The sequence below is a fragment of the Octopus sinensis genome, linkage group LG3, assembly GCF_006345805.1.
Source record: "Octopus sinensis linkage group LG3, ASM634580v1, whole genome shotgun sequence".
Taxonomy (NCBI): Eukaryota; Metazoa; Mollusca; class Cephalopoda; order Octopoda; family Octopodidae; genus Octopus; species Octopus sinensis.
Window position 1 is genome coordinate 14,559,842 of NC_042999.1, and position 22,229 is coordinate 14,582,070.

Genomic DNA, 22,229 nt, shown 5'->3' on the forward strand with positions numbered 1-22,229 from the left:
TGTATGAATATACACATGCATACTACATGCATACTACATGTGAAGATATATAGACATTATTAGTATGACATACTTAATCTATGGGCATTAGTAAAAGCTGTGAAGCTGTGGTACTTTGTCCAGAGGAGATCCCTTTAAAGACATTGTGTATGTATGTGTGTATATATATACACTTATATGTATATATATATATATATATACACATACTCACAAACATATATGTCTATAAAAATACGCATGTGTGCAGACAAATACATAGAAAAGTTGATAGACAGACATATATTTATTATATTATATATGTTTATGTTTGAGTATGTCTGCTTATGCATACATCAATAAAATCTGTCTGTGTATGTACATATATATATGTGTGTGTGTAGGTATGTATATGCGTTGGTATATATGTGTGTGTATATATGTATGTATATGTGTGTATGTATATTATGCATATTATTTATATATATATATATATATATATATATATATATACACTTTTATCTGTCTATCTATATTCATGTGGAAACATATATTAAACACAAGTAATCAGACGGCAACTATTATCGAAAACGTTCAATGAATACAATAATTTAATTTGTATCATATCTGTAGTTCTCCTCCAATATAGATCTATTATATAGCAACACTAATATAGATTACACATAAATACAGATTACATACACATAGGAAACCTTATATTTATGAAATATTGATGATATTTTTATTGTGGCTTTATATTTGATTTCAATTTTGATCACTTATACCTGTCATCTATTATAGATCCTATCTCTCTGTACTTATTATTTAGCATGTATTTATGTATTTGTGTATGTTCATGTATCTGTCTTTAATTTGGTGTATGTATGTGTTTATGCATACATACATATTTGTGTGTCTGTATGTGTGTGTGTGTATATATATATATATATATATATATATATATATATGGCTGTAGGGGAATTGTTTTGAAAACATATATTTTGTATAGTTTTATATGAAGCGATTCAACTTTATGAAATTTATCTTTAAACATACTGTTGAAACTGTACGAATGGTGTACAGCATGTATATACATATATATATTGTATTGTTTATGAATATATATATATATATATTGGCACAGGCATGGTTGTGTGGTAAGGCCTTGCTTCCCAACCACATGATTCCAGGTTCAGTCCCGCTGCGTGGCACCTTGGGCATGTGTCTTCTGCTAAAGCCTTGGGCCGACCAATGCCTTGTGAGTAGATTTGGTTGACAGAAACTGAAAGAAGCCCATCATATATATATATATATATGTATGTATGTATGTTTGCATGTCTGTGTTTATCACTGCCACCATTGCTCGACAACTGATGCTGGTGTGTTTACATCCCCTGTAACTTAGAAGTTCGGTAAAATAAATCAATAGAATAAGTACTATGCTTACAAAGAATAAATCCTAGAGTCAATTTATTAACTAAAGATGGTGCTCCAGCATAGCCACAGCCAAATGACTGAAACCAATAAAAGAATATGTGTGTGTGTGTGTGTGTGTGTGTGTGCATATATATGAGTTTACACACACATGTATACATGTGTGTGAATGTGTTTATATCTCTGTGTATATCCACATATGCATGTTGGCATAAGCAGGGCTATATGATTAAGAAGCTTGCTTCCCAACCATGTGGTCTTTGGGTCATTCTGTTCCACACCTTTGGCATGTTTCCTATAGCCTCAGACTGATTAAAGCCCCTTGTGACTGACTTTGGTAGATTGAAACTGAAAGAATTCTGTGTCCGTATGTCTATACATACACATATATACATTCAACAGATATTAAATGATGATGATTGTGTGTATCCTTGTCTAGGCATCTTAGATATCACATGATGGTTGATACCACATCTTAGATATCACATGATGGTTGATACCACATCTTAGATATCACATGATGGACATCTAGATATCACATGGTGGTTGTAAATTATCATCATTGTCATACAAGTGAGGTTGTCCATTTCTGTGAAAAAAGTGTAACTATGGGAAAATATTACTTTGCTTAGAAGCATGTGAGAGTTGGTGACAGGATGGGCATCCAACTGATGAAAATCTGCTCCAACAAAATTCCATTTGACCCATGCAAGTATGAAAAAGTGAACATGAAATGAAAATGATGATATGAATATAGTAATATATATATATATGTGGAGGTGCATGGCTTAGTGGTTAGGGTGTTGCACTCACAATGTCAAGATCATGATTTCAGTTCTCAGATTGTGTATTGTGTTGTTTGCTTGAGCAAAGTACTTCATTTCATGTTGCTCTGTAATCATTTCGTCATCTGACATGTGGCACATGGTGCACCTGTACAGGTAATGTCAATTTGATGGAGGGAGTGAGTTTATGTGAAAACAAACATCTGATCATTGTAAACAAATCATCTGTGTGGTTGTTCAGCAAGAAATTGCTGAACCCTCATACATTGTCAAACAATGGAGAGTCCATGACATAAATATATATCATCATCATCGTTTAACGTCTGCTTTCCATGCTAGCATGGGTTAGACGATTTGACTGAGGTCTGGCGAACCAAATGGCTGCACCAGGCTCCAGTCTTGATCTAGCAGAGTTTTTACAGCTGGATGCCCTTCCTAACGCCAACCACTCTGAGAGTGTTGTGGGTGCTTTTACATGCCACCAGCACAGGGGCCAGTCAGGTGGTACTGGCAACAACCTCGCTCAAGGTTTTTACACGTGCTACCGGCACAAGTGCCAGTAAGGCGATGCTGGTAATGATCACGCTCAAATGGTGCCTTTTATATTCCACTGGTACGGAAGCCAGTTAGCCACTCATGCTCAGATGGTGCTCTTAGCACCCTACTAGCACGGGGCACAAGTGCCAGTAAGGCGACGCTGGTAACGATCACACTTGAATGGTGCCTTTTATATATATATTACCCTGTACACTCACAGGCAAAACTCAGAGTAGCATGAGACTGACCTGATCAAAATATATTATTAATCTCTACTATGGTATTCTTTTCCCAACAGTCAATACTAGATGGATAAATATATATATGTGTCTACATGTGTATGTGTGTGTCTGTATGCATTTTCAGTGATTTTTACTCTTTTCCAAGACCGATTGAAATACTTAATTCCTTGTGATGCTTCATGTTTGAAATTCCTACCAGCCATTAGTTCTGGCTACTGTTCTTTGATATCACATTTCACTTGACCATAAGCTGTCACAGATCATGTAAGGTGAAATGTTTGTGTTATAAAGCATTAGCTGGTACAGTTTTGACAGCCAGAACTCTATTACTAATATATATATATTAAAGAACAACTAGCTCACACTTTAAACATACATACATCCATACATACATACATGCATATACTGAGTTGATAAGAGAGATTCTGTGTGGTTGCTCGACTTATTGAGATAGGGAAGTATAGCAGCCTTCAAATCATACTTTACTGTCCTAAAAATAAAAAGAGACAAAAAAAACAAACAAACAGAATATGAGATGGTTACAGCCAAAACTGCTTTGATCTGAGCTCTACTGAATCAGTATTGACAATATAGAACCATTTGATGTAGTTAAAATAGTAGGTAAAATTTTTATCGAATCACACAGAGCTAAGGAATGATACTTTTGATAAGGTGGTTGTAGCCATATTATGTCAACATCATTGTTTTAGTTTTTAATTTCTCTTTGTTTCAGTCATTGAACTGTGGCCATGCTGGGGCATCACCTTCAAAAAGTTTTAGTTGTATGAATTAACCCCAGTACTTTTTTTTTAATATTTTTAAGCATGATACTTATTTTGTTGGTCTCTTTTACTGAACTACTAGGTTACAGGGTTGTAAACACACCAACACTGGTTGGTCAAGCAGTGATGGGGGACAAACACAAAGACATACACACACAGATACATACATACATAGATACAAACATACAAACATACAAACATTTATAGATAGACAGATAGATAAATAGATAGACAGACAGACAGACAGACACACACACACTCACACACACACACATACACACATACATACATACATACATACATAGATTTATAGATAGACAGACAGATAGATAGATAGATGACTGGCTTATTTCAGTTTCCGCCTACCAAATCTATTGACAAGGCTTTGGTCGGCCTGAGGTTATACTAGAAGACAATTTCCCAAGGTGCCATGCAGTGGGACTAGATCTGGAACCATGAGGTTGGGTAGCAAACTTCCTACCATACAGTCATGCTGGTGCCTAATGTCCACTTCTTCATTCTTGCATAGGTCAGATGAATATTTGAGTTTGTTGAAGCAGACTTTCTATGGCTGGATGCCCTTCTTGTTACTAACCCTCACCTGTTTGCAAACAAGGCAATAATCTCCCAGTCTATCAAACAACAAACAGCCCAGACAAGTTAAATTGAGAACTGGAGACAAATGACACCATTTACATGATCCATTTGTTTACAAAGATCATAGAACATGTCAAAACATGTCAAGAAGTTTGAACAGGATTCTTATGGTTGATTGAAAAACAAAGGACGTTGCTTGTATTGATGGAGAAGCTATTGGTGTGTTACAGTCAGTGAACACATATGAAGACAAAGGGAAAACAAATATTTTCTCTCTCTCTCTCTTTTACTTTCTCTCTCTCTCTCTCTCTTACTCTCTCTCTCTCTCTCAATAAAACCTGCATGCATGCACATGTTCATGCATGTGTATGTAAATCAAAGAGAGCATTATCACTATTTAAATGCTTCTGCTTATAGGCCAACTAGATTAGAGTTGACTGGGAACTAAACAACAACAATATATTTGTCATTATATGACTTTAGAAGGCTGCGAGCTGGCAGAAACATTAGCATGCCAGGTGAAATGCTTTAACAGTATTTTGTCTGTCTTTACATTCTGAGTTCAAATTTTGCCAAGGTCGACTTTGCCTTTCATCCTTTTGGGGTTGATAAATTAAGTACCAGTTGTGTATTGGGGTCAATCTAATCGACTGGCCCCCTCCCCCAATTTTTCAGGCCTTGTGCCTAGAGTAGAAAAGATTATATGACTTTAGAAACTTCAAGAGAACGTGAAATAATTTTTTTTGGAGTGTAAATATTGGGTTAAAAACCCTTTCATCATCATCACCATCATCATTGTTTAATATCCGTTTTCTGTGCTAGCACAGGTTGGATGGTTCGACAGGGGTCTGGTAAGCCAGGGAGGCTGCACCAGGCTCCAGTCTGATCTGGCAGTGTTTCTACAGCTGGATGCCCTTCCTAACTCCAAACACTCCGTGAGTGTAGTGGGTGCTTTTTACATGCCACTGGCACAGAAACCAGTCAAGGTGGCGCTGGCATTGGCCATGTTCGGATGGCGCTTTTTATGTGCCACCGGCACAGGTATCACAACTACGATTTCCATTTGATATTTATTTTTGTAAAGAAAAAGTCAATGGCTGCCCAGTATTTACACATTAAAAATATAGTTATATTCATGCATAAAAGAATACAAGTAGTTCACAATTTTACATCTCACCATGTATATTCATCCTATCTCCTTTCATTTTTCAAAGAAGATTCCACAGGAATGAGAGATATGTGTGTGCTGGCTTCTGTGAAAATCACGACCTGTGAGCAGTGAAGTTGTCTGTCACTTCTCCCATCAACAGTCATTCACTCTGTGACTTGTGGAATAAGAGACTCTAATTGAAAAATAGATAATGGTTTAGTATAAAACAATGCCTCAGTAACATATGTATCTCACCCATGCTTGTATGGACAAATAGATGTAAAATTGAATTATATATATATTCATTTAGTGTCCATTTTGCGTGCTGGCAGGGGGTAGGACTCTGTGTGTGTAAATATATATACATATGCATATATACACATATACATATGCATATATACATACATACAGAGAGAGAGAGAGAGAGATTCTTTCAGACATATAAAGCCCACATCTCCTATTGTGTGAACTTTAGATCGTGTGTGTGTTAGAGTAATATTTTCTATGAAGCATTATAAAATAGTTGTGTGTTTCAAGAAGCCACTATAATACAAATGTGAAATAAAATAAAAGAAAAGACAAAACCAAAAAAAATTGCTTTATCATGAAATATACAGCAAAATAATTTTATCTAATATTTCAATATTTTGGCTAGAAAACTCTCTATCAAGAAAACTCACTTGGTGAAAAACATTTAAATATTGTTAAACATGTTCAGTTTGGTGGACATTATTATCTATGAGTGGTTCTATTTCATCTTGTTTTTCAAGAGTCCTGATGGGTTATGTTTTTTAATCCTTTTCTACTTCTATCATTGGACTGTGGCCATGCTGGAGCCCTATCTTGAAACATTTTAATCAAACAAATCAACCCTAGTACTTATATTTTTAAATCCGATACATATTCTCTTGTTCTCTATTGCTAAACTGCTAAGTTGTGCTAAGGGATGCAAACAAACCAACACTGTTTGTAAAGTGACTAGGTGGGGGAAACAAATACAAATGCATGCACACACACACACATACACACATAAACATAGGATGTTCCAAGAGCTGAGTGCCTGTGCAACATCATACAGATTCCTTGGAGCTATTAAAATAATGAAGTGTATGTTTATCTCAGAAAGCATTTATGTATATGTGAGTGTGGAGAGATAGATAATAGATATTTCTATGTATGTGTATATATATATATATATATATATATATATATATACATACATATGTGAGAGTGTGTATGAGTGAGAATACATGAATGCTGACATTTCTATTTCTTTGCAAGAGACTGTCTGAGCAAAGAATGGTGAATTTAAATATAGCATCCCCATCTTTTACTCTGATGATCTCATGCGAAGAAGCAGAAATGTCAATATCTACATGTGCACTTGAGCGCACGCACACACACATACATACACATACTGATCTTCATGAAGTGTTCGTCTACCAAATTCCTTCACTTGGCATTGGTTGGTGCAGGGTTATAGTAAGCAGTGCATACCTAGTGTGCCATGCAGTGGGCCTAAATCTGAAATTCTGTGTCTATATTTTCATAAATATAATCAGAAGTTACAAAGTGAATCAATGGTTAAGACTTTCGTGTGAGGCACTTAACAAACATTCATACATACATACATACATACATATTCTCCACTCACAATTCCTGGGAGGGCCATGAGGGCAGCATCCTCAGACACTTCTTCCATAAGGTTCTGTCAGAAATCATTAGGCTATCTGGCTGGATTCCCAAGTATAATCAACAGAGACTATATATATATATATATATATATATATAATAATAATAATAAATGTGCCCTTTTAAAGCTTAGCCAGGCTCATGGTTCGGTTTCCCGGTTTCTATGGTGTATGTGTTCCCCAGCTGGATGGGACGCCAGTCCATCACAGCGTTACTCATTTTTGCCAGCTGAGTGGACTGGAGGAACGTGAAATGAAGTATTTTGCTCAAGAACACAACACGTCGCCCGATCCAAGAATCAAAACCACAATCTTACGATCATGGTGTTGACACCCTTACCACTAAGCCACACGCCTCCACATATATATATAATTATTCCAATTGTTACGTATGTTTTAGTATTCAGCAACACATAACATCACATTACAGATGCAACCACTTGAAGCAGCTTATAGGACCAGCATGGAGCAAGCATGTTGTCAGTCTGTTGAAGCACATCATCATACAATCTTTTTCAATTTTCTGAAAATTTATTCCATGCTGGCCCTATAAGCTGCATCTATTGTGATGTCATGTGTTGCTAAATACTGAAAGATATGTAGCCACTGGAATAAAGAAGTATGAAGTTATGCCCATATTCTATGCTCTTATTGTTATTACAGTGTCCTTTGTATTACATCATAGCCGACCCTTGGATACGGACAATCTGTGTGTTTAAGCGAAAGCGGGAGTTCAGCACGATTAACATTAGATCTGATTTGATACCTATGTGGTTTAATTGTCATGGACTCAGTGCATCCAATCATACTTATACATATATATATATAGGCGTGGGAGTGGCTGTGTGGTAAGTAGCTTGCTTACGAACCACATGGTTCCAGGTTCAGTCCCACTGTGTGGCACCTTGGGCAAGTGTCTTCTACTTGCCTCAGGCCGACCAAAGCCTTGTGAGTGGATTTGGTAGACAGAAACTGAAAGAAGCCCATCATATATATGTGTGTGTGTGTGTATATATGTGTGTGTGTGTCTGTCTGTATATATATGTATGTATGTGTGTATATATTTGTGTGTCTGTGTTTGTCCCCCCAACATCGCTTGACAACTGATGCTGGTGTGTTTACGTCCCCCGTAACTTAGCGGTTCGGCAAAAGAGACTGATAGAATAAGTACTAGGCTTACAAAAGAATAAGTCCTGGGGTCGATTTGCTCGACTAAAAAAGGCAGTGCTCCAGCATGGCCACAGTCAAATGACTGAAACAAGTAAATGAGAGAAAGAGAAGATATATTTTTATATATATATATATATATATATATATATATATATATACATATATAGATACAGTATTCTATATAGATAGATAGATAGATAGATAGACAGACAAATAGATAGATAGATATAGATGTATATTGTAAAATGTAAATCATGACATGATGTACATATATACAGATAGATAGATAGTTGAAAAATTAGTGTCTGGTTCTTGATTGAAACGATATGAAAATAAATCAATGCTCTACCATGACTAATGTCTAGACTGATACTGTTGTATATTTTATTTAAATGATCATTGCTCCATTTCAAGTTTTCATGGTAATGATCAAAGCTCATTATTATTTCAGCGTATAATTTTTTCACTCTCTCTTCCTCTCTTTCGCCTATATTTTTGTCTTAGCGTTCCTCTGATTTAGTGGGTGGTTACGAACTATTCTTCTTCCTTTCCATAATTTTTTTGTTTTAATTTTATTTAATCTCTTTATGATCATAAAGTTTCCAATAGAAAAATACAATATTTGAAATTAAATATTAATAAAATACTAATAAAAACTCTTTCTTTTCAACTAATATTTTTTTGTCTTTTGTTGTTGTTTTTTTAATACATTTTGAAAAAAAAAATATTCTTATTTTATTCATTTATTTAATTTTTTTTCTTCTTCTTTCAGTTTATTGAGAGGCGTTACAGAGAAGAAATGGCAAAGGGTGAGTGCATTTTCTCTTTCATTTTCTTTTATCTTTTCCCTTTTTTTTTTCTTTCATTCTTGTTTTCCACAATCTGAACTTATTTGAAAGTTAAATTGTAGTTCATAGTTTATTATTGCATTTTATTTATTTTCATATCTCTTCTATCCTTAATTTCTGTTTTCTGCATTTTTTTCTTTTATATCTTGGCAACACCATCACCTTGAGGTCTCGAGGTCTTTATCTATTTTTCATTCTCCAGCCTCCCACTTTCATATATTCCCTCCCCCCCCCATCACCTATTTTGGCATTTCTTGTTGCCCAATTTTTTTTTGCTTTCTTTAAATTTTTTTTCCCTTATATTTTTACCACTGACCTTGATTCTTCAGAGAAGAAAACAAAAATGATAGCTATTCTTTTAACTAACTAAATAGCTGTGATGTCTCTTGACACTTATTCATTTTGTTATAAATGCATTTTTTTTTTTTCCGTCCTTGTTTTTCATTTAAAGATATTCTTCTCAGGGAAATATGAGAATTTGCTTTTCTTTTCCTCCAAATTTTTATATGATCAGGTATCATACTTTCAGATATCTTACCATTTTATCACGGAATTAAATTTATATTTTTTTAATTGATCTGTTTTAGAAAATGAATGCATATCTTATTGCATTTTCCTCTGTATTTCTCACTCTCTCTATTTTTCTCTCTCTCGCTCTCTTAATTTATATATGTGTGTGTGTGTGTGATGGGCTTTGTACAGTTTCTGTCTCCCAAGTCAGCTGCAAGACATTAGTCATTCTGGAACTGTAGTAGGAGACACTTGCCTAAGGTGTTGTACAGTGTATTTGAGCCCAAAATATTATGGTTTCAAAGCAGACTTTTAACCACAGTGGATTTGGTAGATAGTCCTTAAAAGAAGCCTGCTGTATGTGTGTGTGTGTGTCCTCATCTTCACACCACTTGATAGCTGTAAACAAGTGTCACCACCATGCAAGTAGTGTAATTTCATAACAGTTTTCTGTGAAAACATGTTCAGCCATGGGGAAACATCACCGTGCTTGGAAGTGGAGTGTTTGCAGCTGGAAGGATATCCAGATAAAGAAAATTTGCCACAGTGAATTCATGCAAGTGGACATTAAAAGGGATATATATATATATATATATTATATATATATATATATATATATATATCATCCTCCTCCTCATCACCATCATCATCATTAGTCCGTTTTTCCATGCAAGCATGGGTTGGATGATTTGACAGGAGCTGGCTAGGCAGAAGACTGCACCAGGCTTCACTTTCAGTTTCGGCAGGGTTTTTACATCTGGATGCCTTTCCTAACATCAACCACCTTACATATAAATGTGTGAAGGCATGTGGCTTAAGCACTAGGATATTCAGTTCAGAATCATAACGTCGTGAATTCAATCCCCAGTGGCACATCATGTCCTTGATCTTGACACTCTGTATCTCATTGCTCCAGTTCACTCAGCTGGCAGAAATGAGCTGTACCAGTATTTCAAAGGTCTAGACTTGTCACATTCTGTGTCAGACTGAATCTCCCTGGGAACTATATTATCTGTGAGCGGCCAGCCATTTGCACGTAAATTTTATGAGCTGGCTGTTCAGTTGATCCGATCAACTGGAACATTTGTTATTGTAAACGACAGAGAACCAGGCCTATATATATATATATATATATACATATACACACACACACACACACAGAGGCCTGTATATATTTATTTATATATATATACAAGCCTCTCTGCATGTGTGTGTGTGTATATATATATATATATATATATATATATATATATATATATGCACATACACACACACATATATGTATTATATGTATGCCTGTGTATGTAGCTGTACATGTGTATAAGTATGATAATGCAAGTTTGTATATATGGAAATGTATGTATATTGCTACTACAGATTTTTTTTATATCTACTTCTTACATTAAATGCAATTATCCTTAGATCTTTCTCCCTCTCTAACCAGTGCAGTTTCATAGGGTTTAAAGATTAAATATTCATATGTATGTGTCCGTATGTATGCATATGTATGTATGATAATGCAAGTTTGTATATATGGCAATGTATGAATATAGCTATTACAAACTTTTTAATATTTATTTTATACACTATATGTAATCTTTTATGGATCTCTCTCTCTAACCAGTGCAGTTTTATAGGGTTTAAAGTTTAAATTCAAATTTACATATAATTATATTTCCTTTCTTTTTTTTCCTCATTTGAATTTTTTTAAGCTGGTAAAAAAAATATAATGACCGAAATTTCAAAAGAAAAATGAAAGAGAGAAAGATATTAAATGTAAATTTGGATTTGAACTTTAATCCTTATCACGATAAACTTGATATAGTATAGATCCCGATGAAAGAAAAATCTATATCTGGACATTTTTAATATTATAATTGCTCTAACAACAATATAAATTTAACTATAAACCACATAGTTGAATGAATATAATATTCGTAGAAAGCAAGTCACAGAGAAATCAAAGATTAAAGCGGAGGAAATTGAGAGAGAGAGTAAAGCAAAAAAGCAGTAAGGATGGAGTGTGGGGAAATGGATATCTTTGTCTCTTATGATGAATAATATTCAGTACTTGGTAAAGTTGGAGAGAAAAGTATTTGCTTGTTGTAACAGGTGCTGGTGTGACTGTAGTAAGAAGCTTGCTACTCAACCACATGGTTCCTGGTTCAGTTCTACTGTGTGGCACCTGGGGCAAGTGTCTTCTGCTATATCCTTGGATTGACCAAAGCATTGTGAGTGTATTTAGTGGATGGAAACTAAAAGAAGCCTGTTTTATAGATATGTGTATGTGTCTGTGTTTGTCCCCCACCATTGCCACTTGACAACTGATGTTGCTGTGTTTTTGTCCCCGTAACTTAGCAGTTTAGAAAAAGTGACCGATAGAATAAGTACCAGGCTTCCAAAAAATACCAGCAATGGAGTCACTCCATTCGACTAGCAATTTTTCAAGGTGCTGTTCCAGCATGGTCGCAGTCTAATGACTGAAACAAGTAAAAAATAAAAATACAAAAGCATAACAATACTTGTCGTAGGCTTTTTTAAAATCAGAACTCATGGCACTGATTACCATTATTGTTAGTGTTCTAGATGAGAGCTGCCATTTCATATATTTTGAGCAGCAGGTATATTTAACTATTTGGCATTTAAACTGGCCAATTCCAGCCCAAATATTCTACCTGTTTCATGTTCAAACTAGTCAGATCTTGCCTCTCACAACTACTTTACAATATCATTCTATAAACAAACAATCACATCATCAAAATATCAAAGCTCAGAGATGATGCATGATTAATATAAAACAATGTGAATAAATAAGCCTTAGATTTGACAGAGTAATCTGAATGCTAAATGATTAAGGATACATACATAGAAATATTCATACTGACACATACACACACACATACATACATATATATATGCATACATGCAAGGTGCAGGTATAGCTGTGCAGTTAAGTTCACTTCCCACCCAGGTTCAGTGGTAGCTTAGAAAAATACCTTCTGCTATAGCAGAAGGGAAGGAGATAGACAAAGAACATGCTGTCTTCACTTCAGCTTTACCTTCTTGGAGATTTTAGGTGAAATTATACTAAAGTGTCCATCTGTTTTAATTTAATTAAATTCTATGTCTTTATGCAACTGAGGATTGCTCTGCATTTAAATTGATGTAATGATTGCATTGTTCAATTAAATGGAGTTGCTTGAAATGATCGTACTGCATTACCTCTGGATATCCTTGTTGCTTGTTTTGATTATATATGTATAAGGAGCACTCTGTTGGTTGCGACGACAAGGGTCCCAGCTGATATGATCAACAGAACAGCTTGCTCATGAAATTAATGTGCAAGTGGCTGAGCACTCCACAAACACATGTACCCTTAATTCATAGTTCTCAGGGAGATTCAGCATGAAACCGAGTGTGACAAGGCTGACTCTTTGAAATACGGGTACTACTCATTTTTGCCAGCTGAGTGGACTGGAGCACCACCAGGAATTGAACTCACGACCTTACGATCATGAGCCGAATACCCCTAACCACTAAGCCATGCACCTTCGCACACACACACACATATATATATATAATTCATACATATACATTGATACATGTCTACATGGTGGAAGAGTCATTTTAGTCATTCAAGAAGACAGCAAAACTCTTTACATTCACTTTATGTCTGTATTTTAATAGTTCTGTCTATTCTGATTTCACAAAAAGTTTCATTGCAATTCTCTGACTTGCTTACTGACGTTATTCTCTTACATCTCAGAGACGTTCAAGTGTGTCAGTACCAATTTGCAGAAGTACAACAAAACTTTTTGAAACCTTATAATAGAGAGTAACTATAATAGAGAAATAAATGAAAAGTGGATATAAATGATTTTGTGCCTTCTTAAATGTTTCCTCTAATCATTTCAGTTTGAACAGATAGTGACAGTCTCGGATTAAGCCATTTATCAAACAAGTAAAATTTCGAAAGATATATATATCTTTAGTTATATATCTTTATATATATATATATAAGAATGTGCATTGTCCGCTTGATTGGAAAATTTCTATAAGCGGCTGAAGATTGCTCGACATTTTAAAACTGATGTAATACTTACAATGTTTAATAAAATGAAGTAGCATGAAATGATTGTACCACATTACCTCGGATATACTTGTTGCTTATTTTGATTATATATAGCAAATAAGAAAACAGAGGAGAATAAGTGGTTCATCAACTTTTAGACATTAAGTTATGTTAACTTATTTATTTACTAAACTGATAATTACAATAACTTACATACATATAGCATATAACATATTATTTACATATAAGATATAAAATATTGTAATATATAAGGATACCAGTAATTATTATAAAAAACATGAATATATATACATGCACACACACACACACTGACTGTAGAAGTGTGAGATTAGAAAGTGTGCATAATTAGACTCTTTAGAGTGGTTTACCCTATAGATCTGAACTATGACAAAGGAGGGGTGGTCATATTTTATGTACCTTGTTTGCCAAATTAAAATATGCACTGTTGTTCCATTATATGCAAATGCGTATGTATTAAGACAGACATACATATCTAAATACATACATACTCATTCCCTTCCGGTCATTTCAATATGTGACCACCTGTGTATCGTTGGCAATTTTCTTTCTCCGTCTTCCCTTCTTTGGACTTTTTCTATTTTCCTGACGAAGAGCTCCGCTCAAAACGTAAATTCCTCCTTCTTTTTTTTCTTTCCTGAGCATCTAATAACACTGTACTTATTCCACGTCCTTACATTGTTGTGTTTTCTCTTTGTTCATGTTTGGATTTTCCCTTCTTTGGATCTTTCCTTTTCCTATGTTTCTGACGAAGAGCTCCTCTTGAAACGTTAAACCCTCTTTCTTTCCTGAGCGTCCAATAATACTATACTTGTTCCACGTCCTCGTGTTTTTGTGTTTTCTCTTTGAGTTTTCATGTTTGGATTAACTATATATATATATATATACACACACACACATAAATACATATGTATATACATACATACACACACACCTATACCCACTCACACACACATATATAAATGTATATATATATATATAATATATATATATATATATATATATATACACACACGTACACTTTGTTCTCTTATATGTAAGTACACATTTCATTATATATATATATATATATATATATATATATATATATATATATATATATATATATATTATATATATATATATATATAATATATATATATATATATATACATATATATATATATATATATGTATATATGCCATATGTGTGCATTAACCTTTTTCATACTATACTTATGTTGAAAGACATTTTCTTTCAATTAATTTTAAAAATAACTTTGTCCTTATTAACCTGATCTTTTGGAACATAAATTACCATAAAATTTTGCTGGAAGGTTTTGATTTAGATTTCTTTAAAACAGGAAGTTTGTATCATAGAATCGGAGGTGGATTCAGGCAGGCTGGTATCAAAAGGGATAACATATATATAAATATATATATATATATATATATAAATAATGTGAGTGTATGTATGTATGTATTTTGGCTTTAAGTCACAAGTGTAGCTTTACGGTTAATTAAGAAACATATGTGCTTTACTTTGTGTAGTGAGTTTTATTTTTTCTGTTTGTACTGCCAAGCTAGTGTGTGTGTGTGTGTCTGTGTGTGTGTGATATCAAGGAATGTATGTATGTATTTATATAAAGTCTGACAAGTTTTACCTTCAGAGTGCTTTTCGCATGTCTAAAAGCCACACCTAGCAAGGAACTCAGAGTAATAAGTTACAATAAATTTCTTAACCTGATATAAAATAACTCTGCGAGTTTCATATTCCTTGTATGTTTAATATAAAGTAATAGTTTTATATTAACCGTATAAAGCTACTATTATTACTGTTGCTAAAATACATGTGTGTGTGTGTGTAAGTATTCTGTTATTTCTATTATTACAACTGGAAAGAAAAACTTCATTGACTGGTTCAACATTAACGATATTTGGTTACAGGAACGTCATAAACATGTGAATGTACCACTGCTTCAATAAATAAACCAACAACTATTTCAATGGAATATATCTGATCACTTAGACTGCACTGGATTTCTATTTTCTGCTAGTTTTCCATTGCTGTATTATTGATTTCTATTGACTTGACTCAAAACCAGTTTTGTAAGAGAAGACGCATTGTTTAATTGTATATTTGACCCCCAGTATATAACTGGTCCTTAGGTTATGGGCTCATGTTGAGAGACAAATTCAGGCACCTAATAGAAATTTTTTTTATATAACAGACGACCTGCTGTGCTTACCTTGGATCGTAGGGTGACCTGCTGTGCTTGAGTACATCAACATCAAAATAAATATCAAATGGAAATTGTAGCTGTGATACCTGTGCCGGTGGCACGTAAAAAGCACCATCTGAACATAGAGGGGACAAACAAGGACAGACAAATGGATTAAGTCGATTACATCAGCACCAGTGCATAACTGGTGCTTATTTAATCAACCTCGAAAAGATGAAAGGCAAAGTCAACCTCGGCAGAATTTGAACTCAGAACATAGCTGCAGATGAAATACTGCTGAGCATTTCGCCCGGCGTGCTAACGATTCTGCCAGCTCACTGCGCTTTACACTTATATTACACTTATATTAAGACATTCTTTTCACTTTGCCCTTTTACAAGATCAGCAATTTCTTGTAATTTCTCATTGCTGACTGCCAATAACACAGTGTATCATCAGCATGTCTTATATTGTTTATGTTCATGCCATTGACTGTGACTCTTGATTGCATTTGACTCGCTGGATACACACTCAGTTTAGATATTAACTAAGTATGGTGATAACACGTACATGTCTTACACATCTATTTGACTTGGCTGGTTGTAAGTACGTATTAATGACAAGACCCAACAAGGTCAAAATACATCTAGTGTTCTTGCTAACTACTGTTGAGATGATATTTCATCTTCCTCTGGAATATATATTTCAGTCCCACTGCGTGGCACCTTGGGCAAGTGTCTTTCATAGAAAGAAACTGAAAGAAGCCTGTTATGTATATATATATATATATATATATATATTTATATGTGTGTGTGTGTCTGTTTGTCAACGCACAATTGCTTGACAACTGATGCTAGTGTGTTTGTGTCCCTATAACTTCGAGGTTTGGCAAAAGGAACCGATAGAGTAGCTACTACGCTTATAAAGAATAAGTTCTGGGGTCAATTTCTTTAACTAAAACCCTTTAAGATGGTGCTCCAGCATGGTTGCAACCAAATGACTGAAACGTATAAAAGAATGAATGAATGAATATATATATATATATATATATATATGAGAGAGAGAGAGAGACATTCATACATACATACATATAGTGTTTCTAAAGAGAGCATGTTAATAAGAGATGTTTATTTTGGATGAAAATCTCAGTAACTTGCCTTATCAACAGTGTACATACATTATGATGTTTTTCCTGTTTATTTCATATCATTACATTTGTGAGAATATCATAATTGGTTATAGATTTCTAATAGGACAAACACTAGTTCATTGTATTTCCAATACCATGAGTGATAAAACAGTTTTTGTTTTAACTGGAGCAGAAGAAAATATCCCAAGGTATATTTATTCATCAACTATGGTTTAATGTCTAAGTTTCTGAGCTGAAGAATTGTCATAGGTGCAAGCATGGCTGTGTGGTGAAGAAGATCACTTCCCAGTCATCTGCTTTTGAGTTTAGTCCTACTAAAGGACACTGTGAGCAAGTGTTTTCTGCTTTAGTTCTAGGCCAACAGGGAAACTGAAAGAAGCCTGCCTTGTGTGCATGGTGGTGGTGGTGGGTACGTGTTTTTATTTCCTTGCCTTGACATTACTTGGTAGTTGCAAACAAATTTTGCCATCTGTCAAGACGTGTCTGTCCATTAGGACAATAGTACTTTGCTTGGGGACAGGTGATGGTTGGTGTAACAGCAAGGGCACCTGGCCATAGCAAATCTGCCTTAATGAGTTCTGTCTGACCCATGCAGGCAAAGTAAAGTGAATATCAAAATGATGATGATGACATTCAGACTCATCATCATCATTATCATCATCATTTAACATCCGCTTTCCATGCTAGCATGGGTTGGACGATTTGACTGAGGTCTGGCAAACCAGATGGCTGTGCCAGGCTCCAATCCTGATCTGGCAGAGTTTCTACAGCTGGATGCCCTTCCTAACGCCAACCACTCCAAGAGTGTAGTGGGTGCTTTTACATGCCACCGGCACGAGGGCCAGTTTGGTAGTACTGGCAACGTAATGTCCTCAACTATGTAGAAGGGATAGATTGTTCTTCAGTTGTGTTGGGTATTTGTGAAGCTAGAGAGAGAGAGACTGGAGTGTTGAGTGGAACAACTACTTCAAGACTTGGTAGTCTTCAGTGCTCCAACTATCCAATTAGTTTAAGATGAACCACTTCTACACCCCCATCATCATCCCACATCCAGAGCAAGGTCCTTCCTTATTTGATGTAGCCACACTTCTGGTGCCACCTCAGAGGAATGCAGAAATTTTCCATTTTTGTTCTATACGTTGCCTTTAATATTATTTGTCTTTATTGAATGTTAACTTCAGCTTCCTGAAGACAACTAATATCATTTGATTTCATTTCCTATGGGTCTATCTATAATGGAGTGGGGGAGGGGGAGACAAAGAAGGAAAAAAGGACGAAACACTTTTCTTTATGCTTGACAGAATATAAGGATGATTTTAAAAAATTATTTCGAATGGTAATTGTTTTCTTTCCTCACAAATTAGATACAATATTTTCTGTCTTTTTCATCCTGTGCTTTCTTCTTCTAATGTTAATTTACATAAATTTTAAAATAACTCAATTATGTTGCAGGAAAAAAAAAATTGCTTTAATCCAATTTAAAAATAAAAAGATGCACAAACAAAAAGAGAAGTTAATAATAATATTAATGATGATGATAATAATAATAATAACAACTTGGAATGGGTGGTGTTTGGTGCATCTGCATTCTTTTTAAGACTTACCTACTATATACAGACAGATATTAGCACAGACATGATATTCAATAGAAAGAAGTTAATGATGCTTTGATCAATATTTGACCTTAAAAACTTGTCTTCTTCTTGTGAATATCTTTCCTTCCAGCAAGATAAGACTAGACAGAAAGTAGTCATGAAATAATAACAATAAAAATCTATAGAGAGATATTAAACTAAGTATTGGTTAACTAATCTCAATGAAAACTCTTTAAAGCTACTTATTTTATAAGATGGTTCATATGAGATATTTAACTACACGTTTTGTGGCTGATATTAACAGCTGTTTCTTTTCCTGTCGTTCACAAATGATCTGTGTATTTATATATAAAGGGTTTTACTGGAAGGCAGATTCTATCAAAACATAATAAATCTTTGATTTGTTCATATGTTATAGCTTAATGGAAATACTGATTTAATATAAAAACCTAACTATATTTCCACATGGACATTTTTTGGTTTCTAAAAACACAATTTGTGATGATGAGAACAATTACTCTGAGACATGCAGCTGGCTCTGTTAAAAAAGATGATTTCTATCTTTTTCCCCAATTTTATCTTCACTCTCAATGACCATATACAAACTTGGTGTGAAAAGGTACAATTTTGAAAACTGTATAAATATACAACTTTGTTTCACAGCAGTAGTATGAATGTTCTAACTCTCTCAAACCTTGGCCCAAGTTTAAATCTTTTATCTCTTCTACTTGTTTCAGCCATTTGACTGTAGCCATGCTTGAGCACCACCTTTAGTCGAGCAAATCGACCGCAGGACTTATTTTTTGTAAGCCTAGTACTTATTCTATTTGTGTCTTTTGCCGAACTGCTAAGTTACAAGGACGTAAATACACCAGCTTCGGTAGTCAAGCGATGTGGGGGTGGGGGACAAACACAGACACACAAACATATACACACACATACATATATACAACGGGCTTCTTTCAGTTTCCGTCTACCAAATCCACTCACACGGCTTTGGTTGGCCCAAGGCTATAGTAGAAGATAGTACTTATTCTATCGGTCTCTTTTGCCGAATCGTTAAGTTACAGGGACATAAACACACTAGCTTCGGTAGTCAAGCGATGATGGGGGGGGGACACACAGACACACAAACATATACACACACATATATATATACATATATACGACAGGCTTCTTTCAGTTTCCGTCTACCAAATCCACTCACAAGGCTTTGGTCAGCCTGAAGCTATAGTAGAAGACACTTGCCCAAAGTGCCATGCAGTGGAACTGAACCCGGAACCATGTGGTTGATAAGCAAGCTACTTACCACACAATGACTCCTACGCCTAACTTTACATTCCACCTGGACTCCTGAACAAAAAAATATATTGTTGCATTTGCAGCTCAAGAGTAACGATTGCAGGTGAACTAAAGGACAGAACCAACTGCATCTTCTTTTCCAACATGTATTGTTCAATACCTTTTTACTGAGAATCCAACAGGGACAATGTCTAACCTATTCTCACTATAGCAGGAATATGGTAAGACAGGGATTATCATATAAACGTTACATTTCCATGTTGGATTTATGGAAAAAGAATACCAATAAACAAATCTGGACTAAGTAGTATTTTCTGGGTAGTTAATAGGTACCATAATGTCTCAACGGAATGGTATAATATAAGGAAAAAGTAATTGAAAAATAAATTGATGTTGGCTAATGAGCCTGAAAGCAATCATTCTATAACTTAGAATAAAAGCAATCATTCTATAACTTAGCTTGGTTTTAGTTACTGTTTCTGGTATATACTCATCTGCCAGTTCTGCCATAACCCAATGAAGGTTTTAAATATAAATATACTTTGGTATGGTGGATATTTCCGTTTTTATTCTATTTGATTTGAAGATTACCCACCATTCTACCTAAAACCATATATGTAGGTATATATAAGTATATTATTATGTATTGTGTGTGGGTGTATATATATATTATATATATATAATATATATATATATATATATATATATTTGTAAAAAAGGAAGTTCGAAAATGCTGCTGTATTATACAATTTTTAATTTTTATATTACATTATAACATGTTTCAGTTCCTGAAATGAACTTTATCAAAAAAAGTTATATATAAAAAAAGACAGCTCATGCCGTCAAACACAAGAAATTCATTTATAATACACACGGAGTCAGACATCTTAGAGTTCAATATATTGATATATAGTTCATGTATAGTTGATATATAGTTTGAAGTATATGTTCAAAGTGTTCGATGCAGTGGCCCACGGTGGCGATACGTATTCAATACAAAAAACAGATCAAAGTGGTGGAAAGCGGTCAATACAGAAGATTGATGTTTCCGAAAGAGCGAGGAATTCATTTTTACCTTAAGCAAATGTGATGACCCATGGTGTATGTGTGTGACCCATATATGTATGTGTGTGTTTGAACAAGTTGTACTGGATTATATGTTACCTGTAGCACACAAGATTGATCTGACATAATTACATGTGTGTGAATATGTATTTACATGTATATATAACTGTTTGTGTGTAAATATGTATAAAATTAATTTCATATCCACTTATTGCATGGTAGCATGAGTTAGACAGGAGTATTGGTGTGGAAGTATTCTTCAACTGGATACTCTTTCTGTCTCCAACGATCAAAAGGTGTATTCAAGTATGATACTTATTTCTCTGGGATTTTGGACAACATACCATTGGACATGTTTTATGGGCAGAAGCAAATAGTGACATCACCATATAAGCAGTAGCACCGTTACAAATTGAGTAAGGCAAGCATACAGTAAGTGAAGCCAGTCAAATCAGATAACAATGAACTCAAGTACTTTAAAAGGCTTTCAGCAATTTTGAAACCAATCATCATCATCATTGTTCGACCGTGGTCGAGACAATGGAATTTACCATGCTACGCCAGACTTCACAGTCCATCATAGCATTACGGAGGTCCTGTTGCTGGATGCCTGTATCCCTGGAGATTACATCAGGGTAGGAGAGTGTGCGCCTTCTGGTATTGCAAGTAGATGGCTTCCAGAGGAGAAGAGTAGAAATTACCTCTTTTTCAGCTCTACAACAATGTCCAACAAACTGGACTCTCCTACCTTTCACAAGAGATGACACAGGTGGTAGTTTCCCATATATTTGCATTGTGGTTGGATGGCGCTTCCACGAGATATTTTGAGCTCTCATAAGGAGGCGAGTGTAGGTTCCATCCAACTGCCTCTCAAGCTTCTTTGATAACGTCCAGGTTTCTGAGCAATATAGTAGAATTGGTTCGACTGTGGCTTTGAAGATTTCAAGTTTGAAGTCTCTACTTAGATTTGATGACCAGATCTTATGCATGAACTGTATTCTATACTTGTAAAAGTGTATAAACTTCCTATTTTTGTTATATTGACTGCTCTTCACATTGATATATGAAGCTTTCATAATCACA

At 34.7% G+C, this 22,229-nt stretch overlaps 1 protein-coding gene across 1 annotated transcript in view; it reads left to right on the forward strand.

The window, feature by feature from the left end:
- Positions 1-22,229, forward strand: part of LOC115209299 (tumor necrosis factor ligand superfamily member 10) — a 321,447-nt gene that overhangs the window by 212,243 nt on the left and 86,975 nt on the right. The window contains exon 2 of the mRNA XM_029777636.2: positions 9,137-9,173. Coding sequence (XP_029633496.1) covers positions 9,137-9,173 — 37 coding nt within the window. The remainder of the gene's footprint in view (positions 1-9,136; positions 9,174-22,229) is intronic.